The 17,849-nt window shown below is 36.4% G+C and overlaps 1 protein-coding gene and 2 long non-coding RNA genes across 3 annotated transcripts; all 3 read right to left on the bottom strand.

The window, feature by feature from the left end:
• LOC107630780 (cytochrome P450 86A22) lies at positions 403 to 2,515 on the bottom strand. Its single transcript, XM_021119157.1, has one exon. The coding sequence runs from the start codon at positions 2,498 to 2,500 to the stop codon at positions 827 to 829; it is 1,674 nt and encodes a 557-aa protein (XP_020974816.1). The 5' UTR covers positions 2,501 to 2,515; the 3' UTR covers positions 403 to 826.
• LOC110270264 lies at positions 2,592 to 3,574 on the bottom strand. The gene is made up of 2 exons (XR_002359607.1): positions 2,943 to 3,574; positions 2,592 to 2,642 (listed from the first exon to the last, which is right to left on the bottom strand). It is a non-coding gene; the product is annotated as an uncharacterized LOC110270264 (long non-coding RNA).
• LOC110269769 lies at positions 12,698 to 13,408 on the bottom strand. Its single transcript, XR_002358527.1, has 3 exons — positions 13,296 to 13,408; positions 13,034 to 13,136; positions 12,698 to 12,816 (listed from the first exon to the last, which is right to left on the bottom strand). It is a non-coding gene; the product is annotated as an uncharacterized LOC110269769 (long non-coding RNA).

Below are 17,849 nucleotides of genomic sequence, written 5' to 3'. Positions count from 1 at the left end.
AAAGGGTACATAATATGCCATTGGAAGCACCCATTGCAGATGAACGGATAGAAAACCCCATGTCACCTCATGATTTAAGGCTGTGAAAGAAGTAGGTACTGGCTTATTTAGTTTTTAATATTTCGGACCGGAGGATAATTATTTAAAAATTTTACCTGTTCTTTCAGGAGGAGTTATAATTGGTACTCCTGCTGCATGATTTTGTTTAAAGTAATAATATATGAATAATAAAATTTATTATTTTTGACTAATATTTAACTAATACTCTAAATATAAAGACAAAATAACGAAAACCGGAAAAACTAGGGAATATAAAGCATCAACAACCATGGCGAATAGAAAAGAAAAATTGTATGCAATGGTATAGCCAAAAATAGAAGTATACAAGTACACCCGTCTTCATCATGTGCAAGCTTATCAGTTTGTTATACGTGTTGTCGAATTAACTATAAGTATATTGATACAAGCGTGTACAATTCTAAATCAAGAAAATAGGTTGATGCAAATGTGACATTATATCAATCAATGAGTAATCACGACGGCTATGCCATACTATCCGCCCTGGCACTCTATACTAGTAGCTTATGGAGAGACACACAGTACCATATATATCCAATTCATGGTAACACCAAACTTATGAAGGCACCATTACAAATTAGTAAATTACTGCCACAAAATCTATTTTCCACATATATATGCTCCACCATAAATTACCTTCAATCAAGTTTAATAAAACACTATGGTAGTAGTATAGATAGATATATAGCAGTTGTTTTTATTGATATATTTTTATAATTATAATTTATAATAAGCATAAGATTTTAACTTAAGAAACAGCAGCCACCAATTCAACGGCTTCATTATTTACGCCATTACCGGTCACAGTCACAGCTTCTTTACCGCACGATTCATCACCCTTGCATCTTGCTGTTGCTATGATCTTATCCACCACTGGCCTCAGATCCCTAGGGAGCACGTTCACCTTGAGACCGTACTTCATGAACAGCGTCAGCGACATCTTCTGCTCCACGCGGTGTCCCGGAGCCACCATGAGTCGGTGGCGGAGCAGCACCGCCGCCGCAATCGACTTCATCTGAAGGTACGCCAGGTCCTTCCCGAGGCAAATCCTTGGCCCGGCGTTGAACGAGACGAACCTGTATGAATCTTGCACCTCGAACTTGGTGCCATCTTCTGAGAGCCACCGTTCCGGCTTGAACTCCATGCAGTCCTCTCCCCAAATGAACTTCATCCTACCGACGGAGTAGATCGAATAGGTGACCATGGATCCCGACGGGACGAAGGTTCCGTCTGGCAAAATGTCGTCGTTGACGACGTGCTTGGAATCCTCCGGCACCGAAGGGTAGAGCCTCAGCGTCTCGGAGAGTGCGGCTTTCAGGTACAGCAAGCGGTCAACCTCCTCGAAGACGAGTGGCTCCTCCACCCACTTGGAGGTTTCCATGCCCCTTGTCTCCATGAGAACGGTGCAGAGCTCGAGGAGGATCTTTTCCTCCACCCTGGGGTTCAAGGTGCAGAGCCAGAAGAACCAGCTGAGTGCCACTGATGAGGTGTCGCGTCCAGCGAGGATGAAGTTGAGTGCCACGTGTTGGAGAAACTGGTCCGAGTAGGACTCTTTTTTTTTCATGAAGCGGGAGAGTAAGTCGTCGTGGAGGGTCCCAGCCGTACCTTCTTGCTGTTTATTGAGAAGTTCCGTCTTGCGCGTGTTGATGATTTCCGATAGGTACTGGTCAATGTTCTTGAGGCTTCGGCTCAAGTTCACCTCCAAGCCGAGCCCGAGCATCTTCTTGAACTTCCACGCGATCTCCGGGAGGATGAAGCGCTGCAGGGTGGCCTCTGTAGCGCAATCGAACGACACCGCAAAGGTGTTCTCTGGAAGGTCTATGGCGAGTGTCTGAGGGTCCTTGCCGAAAGCCAAGCCACATATGTTGTCGAACGTGAGCCGGAGGAGGAGGTCTTGGAGGTCGACGGCTTTGTTCTCGGCTTGAGCCGCTGCCAGGATTGGACAGAACCTGAACTTGATGGCTCGGGTAACCCAGCGAGCCATAGCTTGGCGCAGGGTTCGGGTGGTAAATTCGAGTGCGGCGGTTTTACGCTGAAAGAGCCAGGTGTCTCCATCTGTGTTGAAGATTCCATCACCGAGTAGGTCGTGGAAGACGGCTTGCCAGGTGGGGCCCTTGGGGTAGTTGTCGAAGCGCAGCTTGAGGATGTGCTCTAGGTTCTTTGGGTCGCACGTGACAGTGAAGAGACACTGCTTGCGGGCGAGGAACGGGAGGGCGCAGATGCAGGTCTGGTACGTGCCGCCGCAGGCGCGTAGGTTTTCGCAGATCCAATCGTGCATGCGGTTGGCGTTTTGGATGAGGCCAGGGACGCTCCCCAATAGGGGCCAGACACGTGGACCTCTTAGAGGACGAGCGATGAATGAGAACCATATTAAATAGCCTGCAATGGCCGATAGGATCAATAAAGCCGTTGATGCATCCATGTGATTCAAGGGACCCACTCCTCTACAAGTACAGTTGCTCCTTCTTTATTATTAGTTGCACCTTCCCCAACTCTATCAACTACGTTTGTTAGTTGTATTGTACCTTCTTCTCTCCTCCTTTCCCCACCGCCAAGAAGGCCCCCTATTTTGAATCAAAATGTAATCAATGGATCGATCAATAAATTATAAAATGCAGAATGAGCAAAACTATGTGCGAAAAGTGGTTGTTGTGATGAATGAGATATAGATATGTTGCATGCACTAGAACGAAGACCGAGTTTAAGCACAAGTTGAGAAATCAGATGCAATAGAAGAATGGTGTGTGTGTGAATGTGTGTGTGTGTGTGTGTGTGTGTGTGTGTGTGTGTGTGTACGTGTATATATATAAGAAAGAAGAAGTGACTGGTGAGAGAGAGGGCCGGGAGGGAGAGAAGTACGTAACGATGAGCTTGTGACCTGAATGAGGAGTGAGAGGGGAAGAGAGGGAATAAAGTGATTTATAAAGAAGAGAAGTAGTGGGACAACTAATAATATAAGAAGTAGAGAAGGTATTGAAAGTTTCAATAATTTATGTTGTTGTTTTCTTCGTTTCGTTCTAAGTGGACTTGAGCGACACCTTGTGAATCCACCCTCATTAATGCCTCCATAGGTCGTTGAGGGGTATAAATTGCAATACTAAAACACCCATCACCATCTCTAACGTGAGTGAGTGTGCGTCAATTCTGGATAAAAATTTATATTTTGTATTATATTATTACATGCATCACCATCATGGTTTGTTTAGAGCTATTTCACCCACACACAACACACAGATACGTACACAATATATGAGTAGTCAAATGTGTTTGAATAAGGAATATATCGTAGAATATAATCCTTCACCCTTCTCACTTCTCAGTTCTCACCCACTATTGTTGCTCCAGGGATGCATGGCCTTTAATTGTAGCATTAATTTGGGAGAAAATAAGATTAGTTGAGGAAACTAACTACGATTTTTTCGGAAGTTCGTGATAGGTGCCAACCCTTACGTACCAATTAAGCATGGCGGCATGCAAATATTGGGTGGTGGGGACTTAGGACTTAGGAGTGTAGTTTTTCAACATTTTCTTTCTCTAGTCTCTAGTAACCACCTAAATTTTCCTTGTTCCTGGATTTCACTTAATTTTGCTACTACAAAAGCTAGGGGCTTCCATGTGATTGGGTTGAAATTAGTGACCGACAATCACATTTATTTGCTACACAATGCACATCCGTTTTGACGGTGTCGTTTCTTCCCTCCAACCACAAAATTCATTTTCTCAATAAATATTAAAATACCACATATAACTTATTCTTAATTTCTTAATGATCATGCAATCTCCTGCAATAACAATATACTTGTAAAGCTTTATGTTTATTGATGAATTTGCTCCCCCGAAAAATATATATATACTTTAGATAAATTAATGGCTGAAATCCATTTAACTATGTAAAGAAGTGCTGAAAATTTTCATGGTTAAATTTATATTAGGTACATGAAAATTATCTATAAAAATTCTGTACTCCTACTTAATTCCTCAAGCTGGCACAACCTAAATATGTTCCCCCTATGCTTCCTATTCTTGTCTTTGCTGAACAATTAACACTCATGAACAAATCATGAAAATTAAAGGATAACGTGTTTTAGATTCTCTAAACATATGTTTCCTCAACACCCAATGTATTTATCATTCTTTAATACAGAAATTTTAAGGCAAATTGGGTAGAAGTTGATCAATAATCATGTACTGCGTCAAAGACAGATGTCGCAAGATGAAGTAATTAGAAGACTCTTTCTTAATACTGTTTTAAAGAATTTGATACTCGTCATTTGTCCAATCAATATTCATGTTATTCTTATTTATAGGACATGCAAGACATCTTTGTACTCTTCAAAAGTGCAACATAATTTATTATATTTGATGTGAGGTCGATGAATGATGAAGTTATTAGAACTAGTACACGCGTATATGAAATATCAGATTCTACTAAGGATACGCAAAAGGCAAGAATCCCTATTGACTCTATTATTAACGACTGTGTGCTCTCATGTGAAAAACTTAAATTAGGTTGAATAAATTTTGTGGTTGGACAACTCATAAAGAAAAAAAAAAAAAAAGAAGAAGGGGTTGGGGGTTAGATTAGACTGTCTCCATAGTTCTACTCATATCTCATGTCTCAACCATATTTTATTTTGCAGGTTAATTGCTTAGCTGGCTGTTAAACTCCCTATCTATATGACTATATGTGCTTCTTGTTCAAGGTAAACCAAAAGATTTAGTTTCAGGTTCAACTATTGGACACAGATGACAGTTGTAAAAAACTCAAAAGAAATGAGATATTTTTAGAAGAAAAATTTTGTAGTAAATTGTTCAGTCTCCAATTTTATATATTTATCTTGAATTTATTTTGGTTTTNATCTCATGAGTTTAAAATTTGTTAGGGTGAAAGCCATTACTTTTTTTAAGTCTGTCCCTAGATATAGCATAAGCCTAAGAGAAAGTATAAGAGAAAATTATATTTTAACCCAAAAAATAATTTACTAATTTTCAATTCAAAATAGTCGTGGATTACAACAACTTGCATAAGACATATATGTAATCAAAATTAGTTTAAGATAAGAGTTATGTCTACATGTATATTAAAATCAATCATCAAAGTCAGTTATCAATATAAAATAAATATTAAAATATAAAATATATATTAAAAATAAGTTAAATAACTTCTCTTTAATATTTGTGAATATATTATTAAAAGAAGAAATTAAAAACGAAATTATTGGAGGGTGAGAATGTAATCTTTACACTTTAGCGCTGGTGACTGAAAAAGTTGAGCCATTACCAGCGAAGCCCTTAGCATGAAATAATAATAATTTTAAGATTAAAAAATTATTTAAGTCATCAATATTTTTTGTTGCATTTGTATTGAATTTTAGATTTTTAGTTAATACCAATTATTTTTCTTATCTTTTTTTTCCACTAAAATTATAATTTTTCGTCCTATTTATGTATAAAGACTTAAAAGTTTTGTATATATCTCTGCTTTTAAATCAACTTAAAAGGGCACACATATTCGTACCCAAACAAAAAGAAGACCACAAATATTATCGTAATTTGAATATATAGATTGTGACAACCCTAAACCTTTCTCTATTTTGGGGAAACTCATGAAACGCCTTATAATGAGTAGACCTTAGCTTCTCCCAGTGCTTAATGATGAATGTCTTCATTATCGGTCGGCATTAACAGGCATGAATAATATGTCACTCCCGTCTATATTGCTACCATGTCCGGCGCTCTCATAAGCATTCCACACCAGTAATTAATATATATGGTCACCGATAAAATGGTTATCATTGTCACAAGTAGCCATCCATTAATTAAATAGCTCATGCTTAGTTATGAATGCCCGCCCCCTTTTTCTTGAAGAAATTGCTAATTTTGTCCAGAGTATTCCTCTAATAATAATCTTTCTAGATGAAGATGACCATTTCGGTGATAATAAGCTTTATATATTTAACCAAGACAAGAATTAAAAGAAAATGTAATTTAAAATTTTTTTAAGTATAATTAAGAAGCTATTTTATGTTTTAAAATTAATGAACTTTGAAAATTATCTCTTTATAAAATCAATACATGTCAAAGTTATCATTTGAAAATTTTTGTGATAAAAAAAGTTAAGTTTCGAATGTATTTGTCATATATTCATAAAAAAATTAAAATTCTTACTAATAATAATGTTAACATGTATTATTAAAATACATATTAGCTAAACTCAATTTTAAAAGATAAATTAAATAATTATTACAAGAAATTTGTCGGGAATCTTCGAGCTTTATTTGTAAAGTTTCGATTCCTTGGTAGTCGAAATCCAAAGATCTATGAACAAGTCCATATTTGACTAACCAAGCAGACAAAGGACCCTGCATTTTTTATTTCTCCTGTTATTTTTGTTGTATAAGTTTTGTATGAGTCTTTTCCATTTCCATTACGGTGAAATTTTTGAAGATTGACTTGCTATTTTTTATTTATTGTATATTGGATTTTGTAAAAAACAAAAAGGATTCGGTCTAATTAATTACTTGGCTTCGTGGCAGGATGCTTACTTTTTTTATATTTGAAAAATATGTCCGAGGTTATCTATATTTATTTATATATCATTAAAATTATTGTCAGATTTTGCATCAATCATTACCGACAAATTTATTGTTGGCTTTTGTGACGGTTAGCATGACAATTTCGTCAAGCTGTTAATATTATCGTCGAATTAAAGAAATCGTCTAAAAATTCAACGATAACGGTACGAATTCAAATTTAAATTGTGTTTCTTTTAACATTGGATTTCGTATCGGATAAATCAGACGGTAATCAAATTTTCAAAATGCGTTGTTTTAGTTATTAAAACCAATGTTACCATTGGATTTTTTCGACGAAAAAGCCAACGATAAATTTGACCTAAATTCGAATTTGCTCCCCCTTTCCCATTTATGTATCTTTACCTTTCTCTCCTCTCTTCCCTCTTCTGTTACCACCACCAGTCTCCATTGTTGCCGTCGTGGCCACCATCCCTGCCCCCCTTCTATGCCATCGTGGGTGGATACTGCTTGAGTTCTCTCTCTTCTCTCTCTTCTTTCACCGCCATCAGTCTCCATTGTTGTTGTCACTAAAGTTCGCTATTGCCACTGTCATTGTCCCCTTCTCTTCTATCGTGGGTGGGTACTGCGTGAGGGAAGATCATATTCAAGCTTCTTTAGTAGTTGCTGTTGTCATTGTTACTACCACCGTGGAGCCTCGCATGCTGTCATTGCTGCTTTCATGCTTTTCTCTTAGGGTAAGTTTCTGCCGCCATTTTTTTTCAAAATCCTAACTTTAGATTAATATGATAGTTTAGGTTAGATTAATTTTGTTGGATTAGGTTAAATTTTGATATAGGATATTAACATATCAACTTTGTTAGATTAGGGTTGATTAGGATTTAATTAGGATTGATTAGGGTTAAATATGGTTTAATTAGGATTGATTTATGATTTATTGTTGAAATATTTTAGAGCGATTAATATAATGTTTAGTTAGTTTAATGAGTTTATTTAAGGTTTATAGTGATTTAGAGTGATTAGTATTTAGCTAGGGTTTATTTAGCATTTATAGTAATTTAGTTTAGTTTAATTTGTTATTTGTTAGTTTAATTTGTATATTAAGCTAATATGTTAGTTTAATATAGGTTAATTAAATTAGTATAGAGTAATTAGAGTTTAATTTTTTTTATCAAGGTTTGATATAGGGCATTAATATAATAATTTTGTTAGATTTTGTTAAATTTTGATAGAGTTTATGGTTTAAATTAGTTTAGAGTAATTAGAGTTTAATTATATTAATTTATAATTTATTGTTGAAATAATTTAGAGTGATTCGTATTTAGTTATGGTTTAGTTAGGGTTTAGAGTAATTTATAGTTATCAGTGTTTGGTTAGGATTTTGTTAACTTCATTTCTGTTTTAGGATTTTCTTTTTTAGCTTTACTGTAAGTTGTTTGTGCTGCTTGTATATGTGGGTTATTCATGCAGTACCGAGATTAGTTTTTTTATTTTCTAGACATGATAAATTATTTAAGTTTTATTCCAGATTTACTTTTTTAGGATAGAGTTTTAGGACAGAAGTGGGAGAATGTTATTTATTGCGCTATCTCAAAATTCTTGTTTGCTAAAAAATTGCGGAGTAATAAAGGAATGTGCACTAAAACGGCTAGGATTCTATGTTTGCGTGAATGTTTGTTTGTTTTAATATATGTTTGCAATTGTTTCAACAATGAAAACTGATATATAATTCTTTTGGTAGAGGTCTCTGAATTAAAGAAAAATTTTGCCGAATTTTTATTAAAATTGTTTAAAGACATGTTTGGTTTGTAAAAGTAAGAAATTACATTTGGTGGAGGTCGCTAATTATAGCCAAAATTCTGCCAAAATTACTAAAAAAATTTAACAAGGATGTGTTGGTTGTTTGTTTTAGGTTTAATTACTCTATTGTTCCCTATAGTTTCGTGAAATTTTCAATTAGGTCCCTATACTTTTTTTCCTTTTAATTTGGTCCTTGCACCAAATTGTTTCTTCAATTGAATCCATACACCTTTTTTTTCCTTTTATTTGAGTCCTTGCACCAATTTTTTTTTAGTTGAGTCCCTATACAATTAAGCCAATTACTACCAAGAGGGACCTAATTGAAAAAAGAATTTAGTGCAGGGACCCAATTAAAAGGAAAAAAAGTATAGGGACCAAATTGAAAATTACACAAAATTATAGGAACCAACAAAGTAATTAAACCTTTGTTTTAATACATGCTTGCAATTGTTTAAACACTGACAGCTAAGAAATTTTGTCTTGTTGAGGTCTCTAAATTAAGAAAAAATTCTGCCAAAATTTCTAAAAAATTTAATATATGTAGGACGTAGATCCGCATATCAAGATGAGCAGGAAGTAAATTTGCGTGAGTATGTTCAGAGCCTAACCCAAAGCCTGCAAGATTAAGGTCACCAGCTCCATTTAGCTGAGGAGAGGTACAATGAGCTCCTCGTGTGCATGACGAAGTCTCTGAGGTAGGAGCTCAAATAGGAGCTAGAGCACATACAGTGCATGCGATAACAAGTGGTTGTATACTATGAGTAGATGCATGCAGAGGGCAACGACGCTGAAGGTGGCTCCTCCTCATCTGCACTTGCACCAGCCCAGATACCAGCACCCACAATACTGTTGTATCAGGAACAGCAGCGAGACCATCAGAAGGAAGAAGGTGACGACGATTATGAGAACTTATAGGGTCTATTGATTTCGTTTGTATAATTTCAAATTACTATCCGTTATTTCATTTGTTGAGTTTAGAAAAATAAATAACAAATTGATGATGACAAACATGTTAATTTGGGTTAATAACCCAAGTGGGATTTTGATGATGTGATTCAAGTGTGCAGGCACAAATTATTTTTGTTGCAGCCCAAACCTATGAAACCAAATGCACTCAAGGTTGCTGAATGGATAATGATCCACAAACTTAGCCCATTAGCTTTCAAGCAAAAGAGAAGCAACCCTAAGCTTTACTAAGTTCACTTTGGGTAAACAACAGGGAAAAGAGAGCTTCACTTTTTCATTCAAGCATCAAAGAGGAAGAAAGAGAAAGCTAATCAAGGAAGCTAATGTCAAATCAAGCTATGTAAAAGATAGCTAAGCAAGTTTAGAGGTTAAAGATAATTTGTTTCTATTTACATGCAAGTTAATTACTTCACATTTTCTCATTCCCTCTGCACCACTATTTCGGATAATATGAAGAAAGTGGTGGTAAAGTTTCTTTGCTTTGAATCAATGGTTGAAAGTGTTTCTTGGAGGCAAAGTACAAATCCAAGGTTTGGATTTTGCTAAGCTCTTGGAAAAAGATTATTGATGCTGCTGCTGTGTCTCTACGGCGCTAAGCCATGATTCCAAATCCTTTTTTAGGGTTGATTGAAGAAAGAGAAGAGAAGATTTCAGCTAGCCCAAGAATAAAAGGGTTGACCTTGGAAGAGAAAACCCTAGCTGTGGCTTAAAGAAAGATACAAAAAGTAAAATGATTCTCATTTGAGCTAGAGGAGAGAGAACCCGAATTGGAGAGAAGAGTGAAACCTCACAATAGAGTTTGAAGTCTTGGAAGCATTGCACCTACACTAAAGGGAGTACTCTGCCAAGATGAAGAACAACATTTTGAGTTCAAAAGTTGGGTTCAGCACATAGAGTCAAGGCTGTGATTCATCATCTCCTTCATGGTTTACTATTTGTATTTCTATTTCAATGTTGTATCTTTCTTTGTATTCATTCTGTGGTAAAAGGCAAGAAAGTGAGGCTTTGAGAAAAAGCCATTGAGAGAAAAGGCTGAGAGAAACACTTGAGAGAAAAGTCAATAGTGATTTCAGATTTCTTTTGCTTGTATTTCTATTTTGTGTCATGTACTTGAAAGGTATCCCTTGCTAAGTTGGATAAACACTTAGTGTATTGAGTCTAGGTAGTTACATAGCCAAGTCAAGTTTATGTTAAAACTTGATGTTTCTTTGATAGGATTATGTTAAGTCCTTGGGATTAGTGTATGTAATACTTGAAAAGATAGTGAAAATTCTACCAAAGTTATGGTGAAGACTAGATGTAGGTTGTATTGCACTAGGCAACTGAATTAGGATACATGGCTGTGTCATATTCTTTCTCTGCTCTAATTCTATTTTTTTCACAATTTTTTTTTGAAAGAAAGAAAGCTCAACACAACAACTGGAGCATAAGACAACAAACAGAACCAACATAAAATAAATAAAGGAAACGAACCAATGCAAAGAACACTAATAGATATCCCTTTGTCATCTCTGGCATTGCCACCAATAACAAAAGTGATCCATACCTAACCACTCCTTATAGTTCATAAAGGGCAGATGGATAATCTCATCAACCCCTTTTTCTTTATTCTGAAAAATCCTTCTATTCCTTTCTAACCAAATGTTCTAGATAATCGCACAAAAATATACCATCCATCTCTTGCACTCCTCCTTGCTAATTGATGTCTCAGTCCAACTTATAAAATGTTCTTTCAACGTTCTCGGGCAGGATCATTACCTTCTAACAAATGATATCCATGCACACCAAACCTGCCAAGAAAAATCACAACCAAGAAACAAGTGGTGGCCATATTTAACACCTTTATTACATAACACGCATACAACATCTTCCTGGTTAATAACCCCAAGCTGTAACACCCTACCACTCAGAACTTTATACCTAGGTTGTAAATCAAAGGTGCTGAGGCGCTACGACCTCTAAAAAAAATACATATATAACGAGGATGTTATAGCTAGGAGCCTTAAAAAAAGGTACGATAAAAACAAACGGAAGATTTACATCGCTCACGAAAAATGATAAGATAAAAAACTTATACAGGAAGGTAAAAGACATATATATAAATATAGAGTTCTAACGGATAATATAATCAAGTTCTAGACTCGACCCGCGAAGCCAAGGCCAACTAGAATATATATATATAGATACAACCCAACAATAAACCAAAAGACAAAAAATCAATCCTAATTCTCCAAAGTCAACCTCTAGCACTACAAAAAAAATTGGTAATTACGGCGAATTTTTGAGGTTATTACGGCGGTTTGAACTGCCATTATTACCTTGAATGGCGCTAAAAAAAATTGCCATAATTTGAAGCGCCATTTGGTTATTACGGCGGTTTTTGAAAAACTGCCACAATTACCTGGTTAAAACGGCGGTTTTTGAGTTCGGTTAAACGGCGGTTTTTCCAGATAAAATGGCATTTTTTTGTTAGTTAAAATGGCGGTTCAAACCGCCGTTATTTCCAGGGTAAAATGGCATTTTTGGTTGGTTAAAACGGCGTTTATGAACCGCCATTTTTACCTTGGCAGAGTGGCATTTTTTATTGGTTAAAATGGCATTTGAAACCGCCGTTTTTACCGGATTAAAACGGCATTTTTAGTTGGTTAAAACGGCATTTTGAACTGCCATTTTTACCTTGATAGTGGCATTTTTATTGGTTAAAACGGCATTTAAAACCGCCCTTTTTACCATGGTAAAATGGCATTTTATGTTGTTTAAAATGGCAATTACAAGCCGCCGTTTTTATCGGATAAAAGTGACATTTTTTACATTTAAAAAGGTGATTTTAACCGTCGTTTTTACCGTGTTAAACAAATAATTTTTTGTTTAAAATTTCATAATAATAAAAAATCATAACCGATAAACAAAATATTATGTAATTCATAAATAAAGTATTAAATATAATATAGAATTTTTTCGTATTAAAAATCAAAAGTAATAACTTCAATACAAATAAAGTATAAAATATAACATGATTTTTTAATTCTAAATGTCTTCGATTAGATTGGCTTTAATTTCTAACACATCTCATACATAAAATAGGGTAACTAGCTTTGCTAATACCTTGAAAGTAAAATAAAATAACATAATATTAAGATCTTGTTTGTTTCTTCCTGTGTATCTTCTTTCTGGCCGCCCAATTTCAAAATATCTTCCGCTATTAAAAATCAAAATTAATAACTTCACTCTAGTAGTTGAATAATTGACAAATTTAGAATTCTATAATAATCTTCTCTTGTGCTTCTAAAAATTCTCTGCTTGGAGGATCTGAGTCTGAGCTTCTTTCTGCCGCCGTGTTCTCTTCCTTTTCGGCTTTAATGAATTCTCCATTAAAAGAATTCTCTTCCTCTTCTTTCTTACCTTCAATCTCTACTTGAGGTAAGTCCCCGTTTGTTTCCTATTATAAATCATTCAAAGAAAAGAAAAACATAATCAGGAACTAAGAACATATTATTCATCCTGATTGAATTTTCTTAAGCAATGCTACTATAGTATTAGGTGTATCAATATTATATGGATTACACTAAAATATCACTGATGAATGAATATTAGATAAAACTCAAGGCAATGCAAAACTTCTAACATAAAAAATGTAAAACAACATAAAAAAATACCTTAATTTTATCATCTTTATGATCTGTGTCCTCAACAGCTTTTGTCACTGGAACTTCTAAAACAACTGTTGCCTCTGCTTCCATGTTTGCTTCCTCTTAATAGCTGATCAAGAAGAAAAGGAATGATATGAGGTTTGTTGTTTGTTATAGATTAGAATAAACAAAAAATAGGGTGGGGAGAGGGTTGTTAATAATAAATTAATAATGATAATATTGAAAAATTGAAAAGTTGGATGATCATGGGACTCCAAAAGTAGCATACAAATAAATACAGCTGTTAACTATATAGTCTATACTCTATAGTCTATAGTTGCTGAATTCCACCGACATCATTTTCAATTTTCAAGGTGTAAATTCACTCATTGCAAGTTTGCAACAGCCCCCCTATAACACATGACACAAAAAAGTTGGTCCAATACAAACAATAAATTTATTGGTTTAAAAAATGACACTTCTTTACAAGTTTATAGAACTTGTATGCCTGATAAACCCCAATTTTGTTGTTTATATTGTGTAGAATTTGGGGGTTTTTATCAATATTTCTCACACTTATCTACAAGAAATGCATGGTTTTGTGTTCTCTTTCTAATATTGCTCCATGATAAAAAAAAATATGCTTATTTTGCCTTAGAATTGCTATATTTTGATCATCTTTTATTGCCATTCGATGCCGTGATGTATTTGTTGAGTGATTTCAGGATTTATAGGACAAGAATGGCCTAGAAGACAGAAAGAAAGCATGCACAAAAGGGAGGAACATGAAGATTTAGATTTTGGGAACTTCAGCACCGACGCGCACGCGCACTTCACGCGCACATGTGGATATGGATAGCTGGAAGCGGCGCGTAAGGATGGACGCATCCGCGCGGATCAGAGAAATCCCATCGATGCGCATGCGCACATGGCGCGCACGCGTGGATCACAAAAGCAATCGGTGCGCACGCACGCATGGCACGCACGCGCGAAAGGATGCACGTGACCTCATTAAAGAAAATCATGTCTGGCGATTTCTGAGGCTCATCAGGCCCAAATTCAAGCTGTTTCTTCATGAAAAAGACCCAAGGATGCTAGGGGGAAAGGGAGGATCAATCATTTTACACTTAGACATAATTTTAGTTAGTTTTTGGTTCTTTGTTCTTCTAGAGAGAGAAACCCTTATTCCTCTCTAGATCTAGCTTTAATTTGATCTTCCCTTATTGAATTCTGAATTGGATCTTGTTAATTACTAGTTTTAATTATTTAATTTGAATTCTCTAGTATAATTTTGCTTAGATCTTGTGTTAGTTTTATGTTTCCTTGTTGTTTGTCATTTTATACTCATTTCATGAATCTTGTAGATCTTGATTTGTTATTGTTGCATTGATGATTTTCATGATTAATTGTGTTATTTGAGTGATTGTATGTTGATAATTGTTAGTGGGTACTTGTTAGTTCCAATTTAATTGCAATTTAAATAGGTCTTTTATTAATGCTTACCATGTGTTTAATGAAATGTTTCCTTTGATTATGGAGTAGTTCTCTTTACTCTTGGCCTAGGCTAAGGGAATTGGATAAGCTTGAGTCATTGGGTCTAATAGATTTGATGATTTGGGAACCCTTAGTGGTCAATTTGATAGCCATTGACACTAGCCTACTACCAAGTTAATTGGTAGTTAGGTTGGACCTTATGGGTTGATGTTGACCAAACCATTTAACATACTTCAAGTATAGAAGTAGACTTAATGAGTTTGGTTCCTCATAATTGTCAAGATATGGTTATTAGACAAGGATAGTGACCCCAATTCCCATGCTTAGCCAAGAGTTATTTTTATCACTCATATTTGAAAACCCAAAAATCTTGATTGATTTGTCTTAGTTATAGTTACTTGTCTAGTTTAGAATAGAATTACATTGGATGTTATTTTATGAATTTAGAATTATTTACATTTTGCTCTAGTTGTTTGAATTAGTTTCTTGCATCTCAAGATTACTTGCTTGTTAAGATTCCTAGTTTAATTTCTTGCTCATGACTTACAACCCCGGATTTCTAACCAATGTTTAAGAACATGTTTGCCCATTCCTTGTAAGACGACCCGAGGTTTGAATACTTCAGTTACTTTTATTGGGGTTGAAATTGTGACAACCAAATTCCCTTCTAAATTTGATACTCGAGGATTGTTGTTGGGAAGAGCTATACTTGCAACGGGATTTTATTGAGAAATTCTATACCAACATAGTCTTTGGGGCGATCAAATTTTTGGCACCGTTGCCGGGGAGTGGTTGCAATATATGCCTTGATATTGGTTATGTGAATATGTGAATATTGTAGATAGTTTACTTTCTTTTAATACTTAGCTATAGTTTAGATTTCTTTTGTATGTGTGCTATGACTCCCAAGTTTGATGACTCGGTCTCAACCGAATTCTAGTTTAGCCGAGTTTGACTCTGAGATTGAAAGAACCTTGTTACACACTCGGCAAGCTAGACGGCGGTTGGATTATACGGCTAGTACTTCGGCCTCTCTTGAGGAACATACCGAATCACTAGACGGTACCGAGAGTGACTTAGAGTCCGCTACTTCCTATTCTTCTGTTGGCACTACTAATACATCTTTGCATCCTACAGGTGATCCATACATGGCGGAGCCACAACGGATCACTTTGCATGAGCAAGGAGCTCCGGATATCATACTTCAACCTTTGCAAGCAAGGTATCCTAACCTTGATCCGAACTTTGAGTTGAAGAGTAGCTTGATAAATCTACTTCCTATTATCATGGGTTGCCGGGTCAAGACCCCATCTGACATCTAAGAGATTTTCAAGTTGCTTGTTCTACGGCTCGAAGGCATGGAGCCGATGAGTTGGCTATTATGGTTTTTGCCTTTCCTTTCTCTCTTGAAGGGCAAGCAAAGATGTGGTTTTATTCACAACCGGATGAAATTGTGACCAATTGGAAATTTCTTGAGAAGAGAGTTTTTAGATAAATTCTTCCCACCGGAAAAGACTGACTACATCCAAAAGGAGATTTTGGGTATAATGCAAAAGGACCAAGAGAGTTTGTATGAGTATTGGACTCGATTCAAGAGGCTATTAGAATCTTGTCCACACCATGGATTGAACACTCACTTGCTCATTAGTTACTTCACCAGAGGTCTTTGTGCGGAAGATAGAAGATTGCTCATCGCTTCTAGTGGCGGTTCCCTTTCAAAGAACAAAACGGAGGAAGAAGCTTGGAAATTGATAAATGATGTTGCCGAGGCTACACAACATGTAAGGGTGAGAAGTAATCCTCTCAAGGGTGTGGTAGAACCATCCCCTTCCGAAGTAAGCTTAACCAAGGCGCTTGGGGACATGACCACTATCCTGACGCAAATACAAAAAGATCAAAAGGAATACTACTCCATCCAAACCATCCAAGCCCCACCTCAAGTTGCTCAACTTGAAGGCCCTCCTAGAATTTGTGGTTTGTGCTCTAGCACCACACATTACACCGATCAATGCCATCAAATTTAAGAGGAGCATGCCCTTGTCGTGGCCAATGTGAATTATAACAACCGTCCGCCCTATCCTTCTCAAGGCCAAAACAACTACCCTCATGGTAGTAATCAAAATCAAGGGTGGATGGATAATGCACAAGGGAGCAATCAAAACCAAAGATGGAATAACTCTTCTTCTCATTACAACAACAACCAATCTTTATCTCAATACCACCATGGTGCACGAAATTGTAATGTTAATGTTCACATTACTCTCTTACAACTTCGCACAACTAACCAGCAAGTGCACTGGGTCGTCCAAGTAATACCTTACGTGAGTAAGGGTCGAATCCCACAGAGATTGTTGGTTTGAAGCAATCTATGGTTATCTTGTAAATCTTAGTCAGGAAGTTTCCAGGATTCTCTTTAATTCTCTGTTAGAGACTTCAGCTTGCCCGTTGGTTTGTGGATGATATGGAGTGGCCACTTTGTGGCGAATTCCATACCGAACCATGGCAGAGTAAAGCTGTTTATTGCAGAAGTGAGTGCCCCCATCGCAGATTAACACTCTAGGGACACCAAACCTGCTAAAGATATGTTTCTGGAGGAATTTCAGCACTGTTTTAGTATCATTGGAGGGTGTGGAGATAGCCTCAACCCATTTTGATACATAGTCAACTGCCACCAGAATATAAGTGTTTGAGTATGATGGTGGGAAAGGTCCCATGAAGTCAATTCCCCATACATCAAACAACTCTATTTCCAAGATCCCTTGTTGAGGCATGGCGTAACCATGAGGCAGGTTACCAGCTCTTTGGCAACTGTCACAATTATGTACAAACTCTCGGGAATCTTTATAGAGTGTGGGCCAATAGAAGCCACATTGGAGGACCTTGGTGGCTGTTCGCTCACCTCCGAAATGGCCTCCATATTGAGATCCGTGGCAATGCCATAGGATTCTCTGTGCTTCCTCTCTGGGGACACACCTACGGATAATTCCGTCTGCACATCTCTTAAAGAGATAGGGTTCATCCCACAAGTAGTACTTTGCATCAGTAACTAATTTCTTCTTTTGTATTCTATTGTACGCCTTGGGTATGAACCTTGCAGATTTATAGTTTGCAATATCGGCAAACCATGGTGCTTCCTGAATGGCAAATAGATGCTCATCAGGGAACGTCTCAGAGATCTCAAGAAAGGGGAGGGACGTCCCTTCCACTGGCTCTATCCAGGACAGATGATCAGCTACTTGGTTCTCTGTCCCTTTTCTGTCTCTTATTTCTATATCAAACCCTTAAAAAGTGAAAAGGATGGCCAATTCTCCAGGTTCTTGGAGATTTTCAAGAAGCTTCAAATCAACAT

Source organism: Arachis ipaensis, chromosome B03, assembly GCF_000816755.2.
Source record: "Arachis ipaensis cultivar K30076 chromosome B03, Araip1.1, whole genome shotgun sequence".
NCBI lineage: Eukaryota > Viridiplantae > Streptophyta > Magnoliopsida > Fabales > Fabaceae > Arachis > Arachis ipaensis.
The sequence above is the reverse complement of the archived record's forward strand: the minus strand, read 5'-3'. Positions and strand labels throughout refer to the sequence as shown.

Bases quoted from the DNA above. Each gene is read 5' to 3' on its own strand.
- LOC107630780 (XM_021119157.1), bottom strand. From the start codon at position 2,500: ATGGATGCATCAACGGCTTTATTGATCCTATCGGCCATTGCAGGCTAT.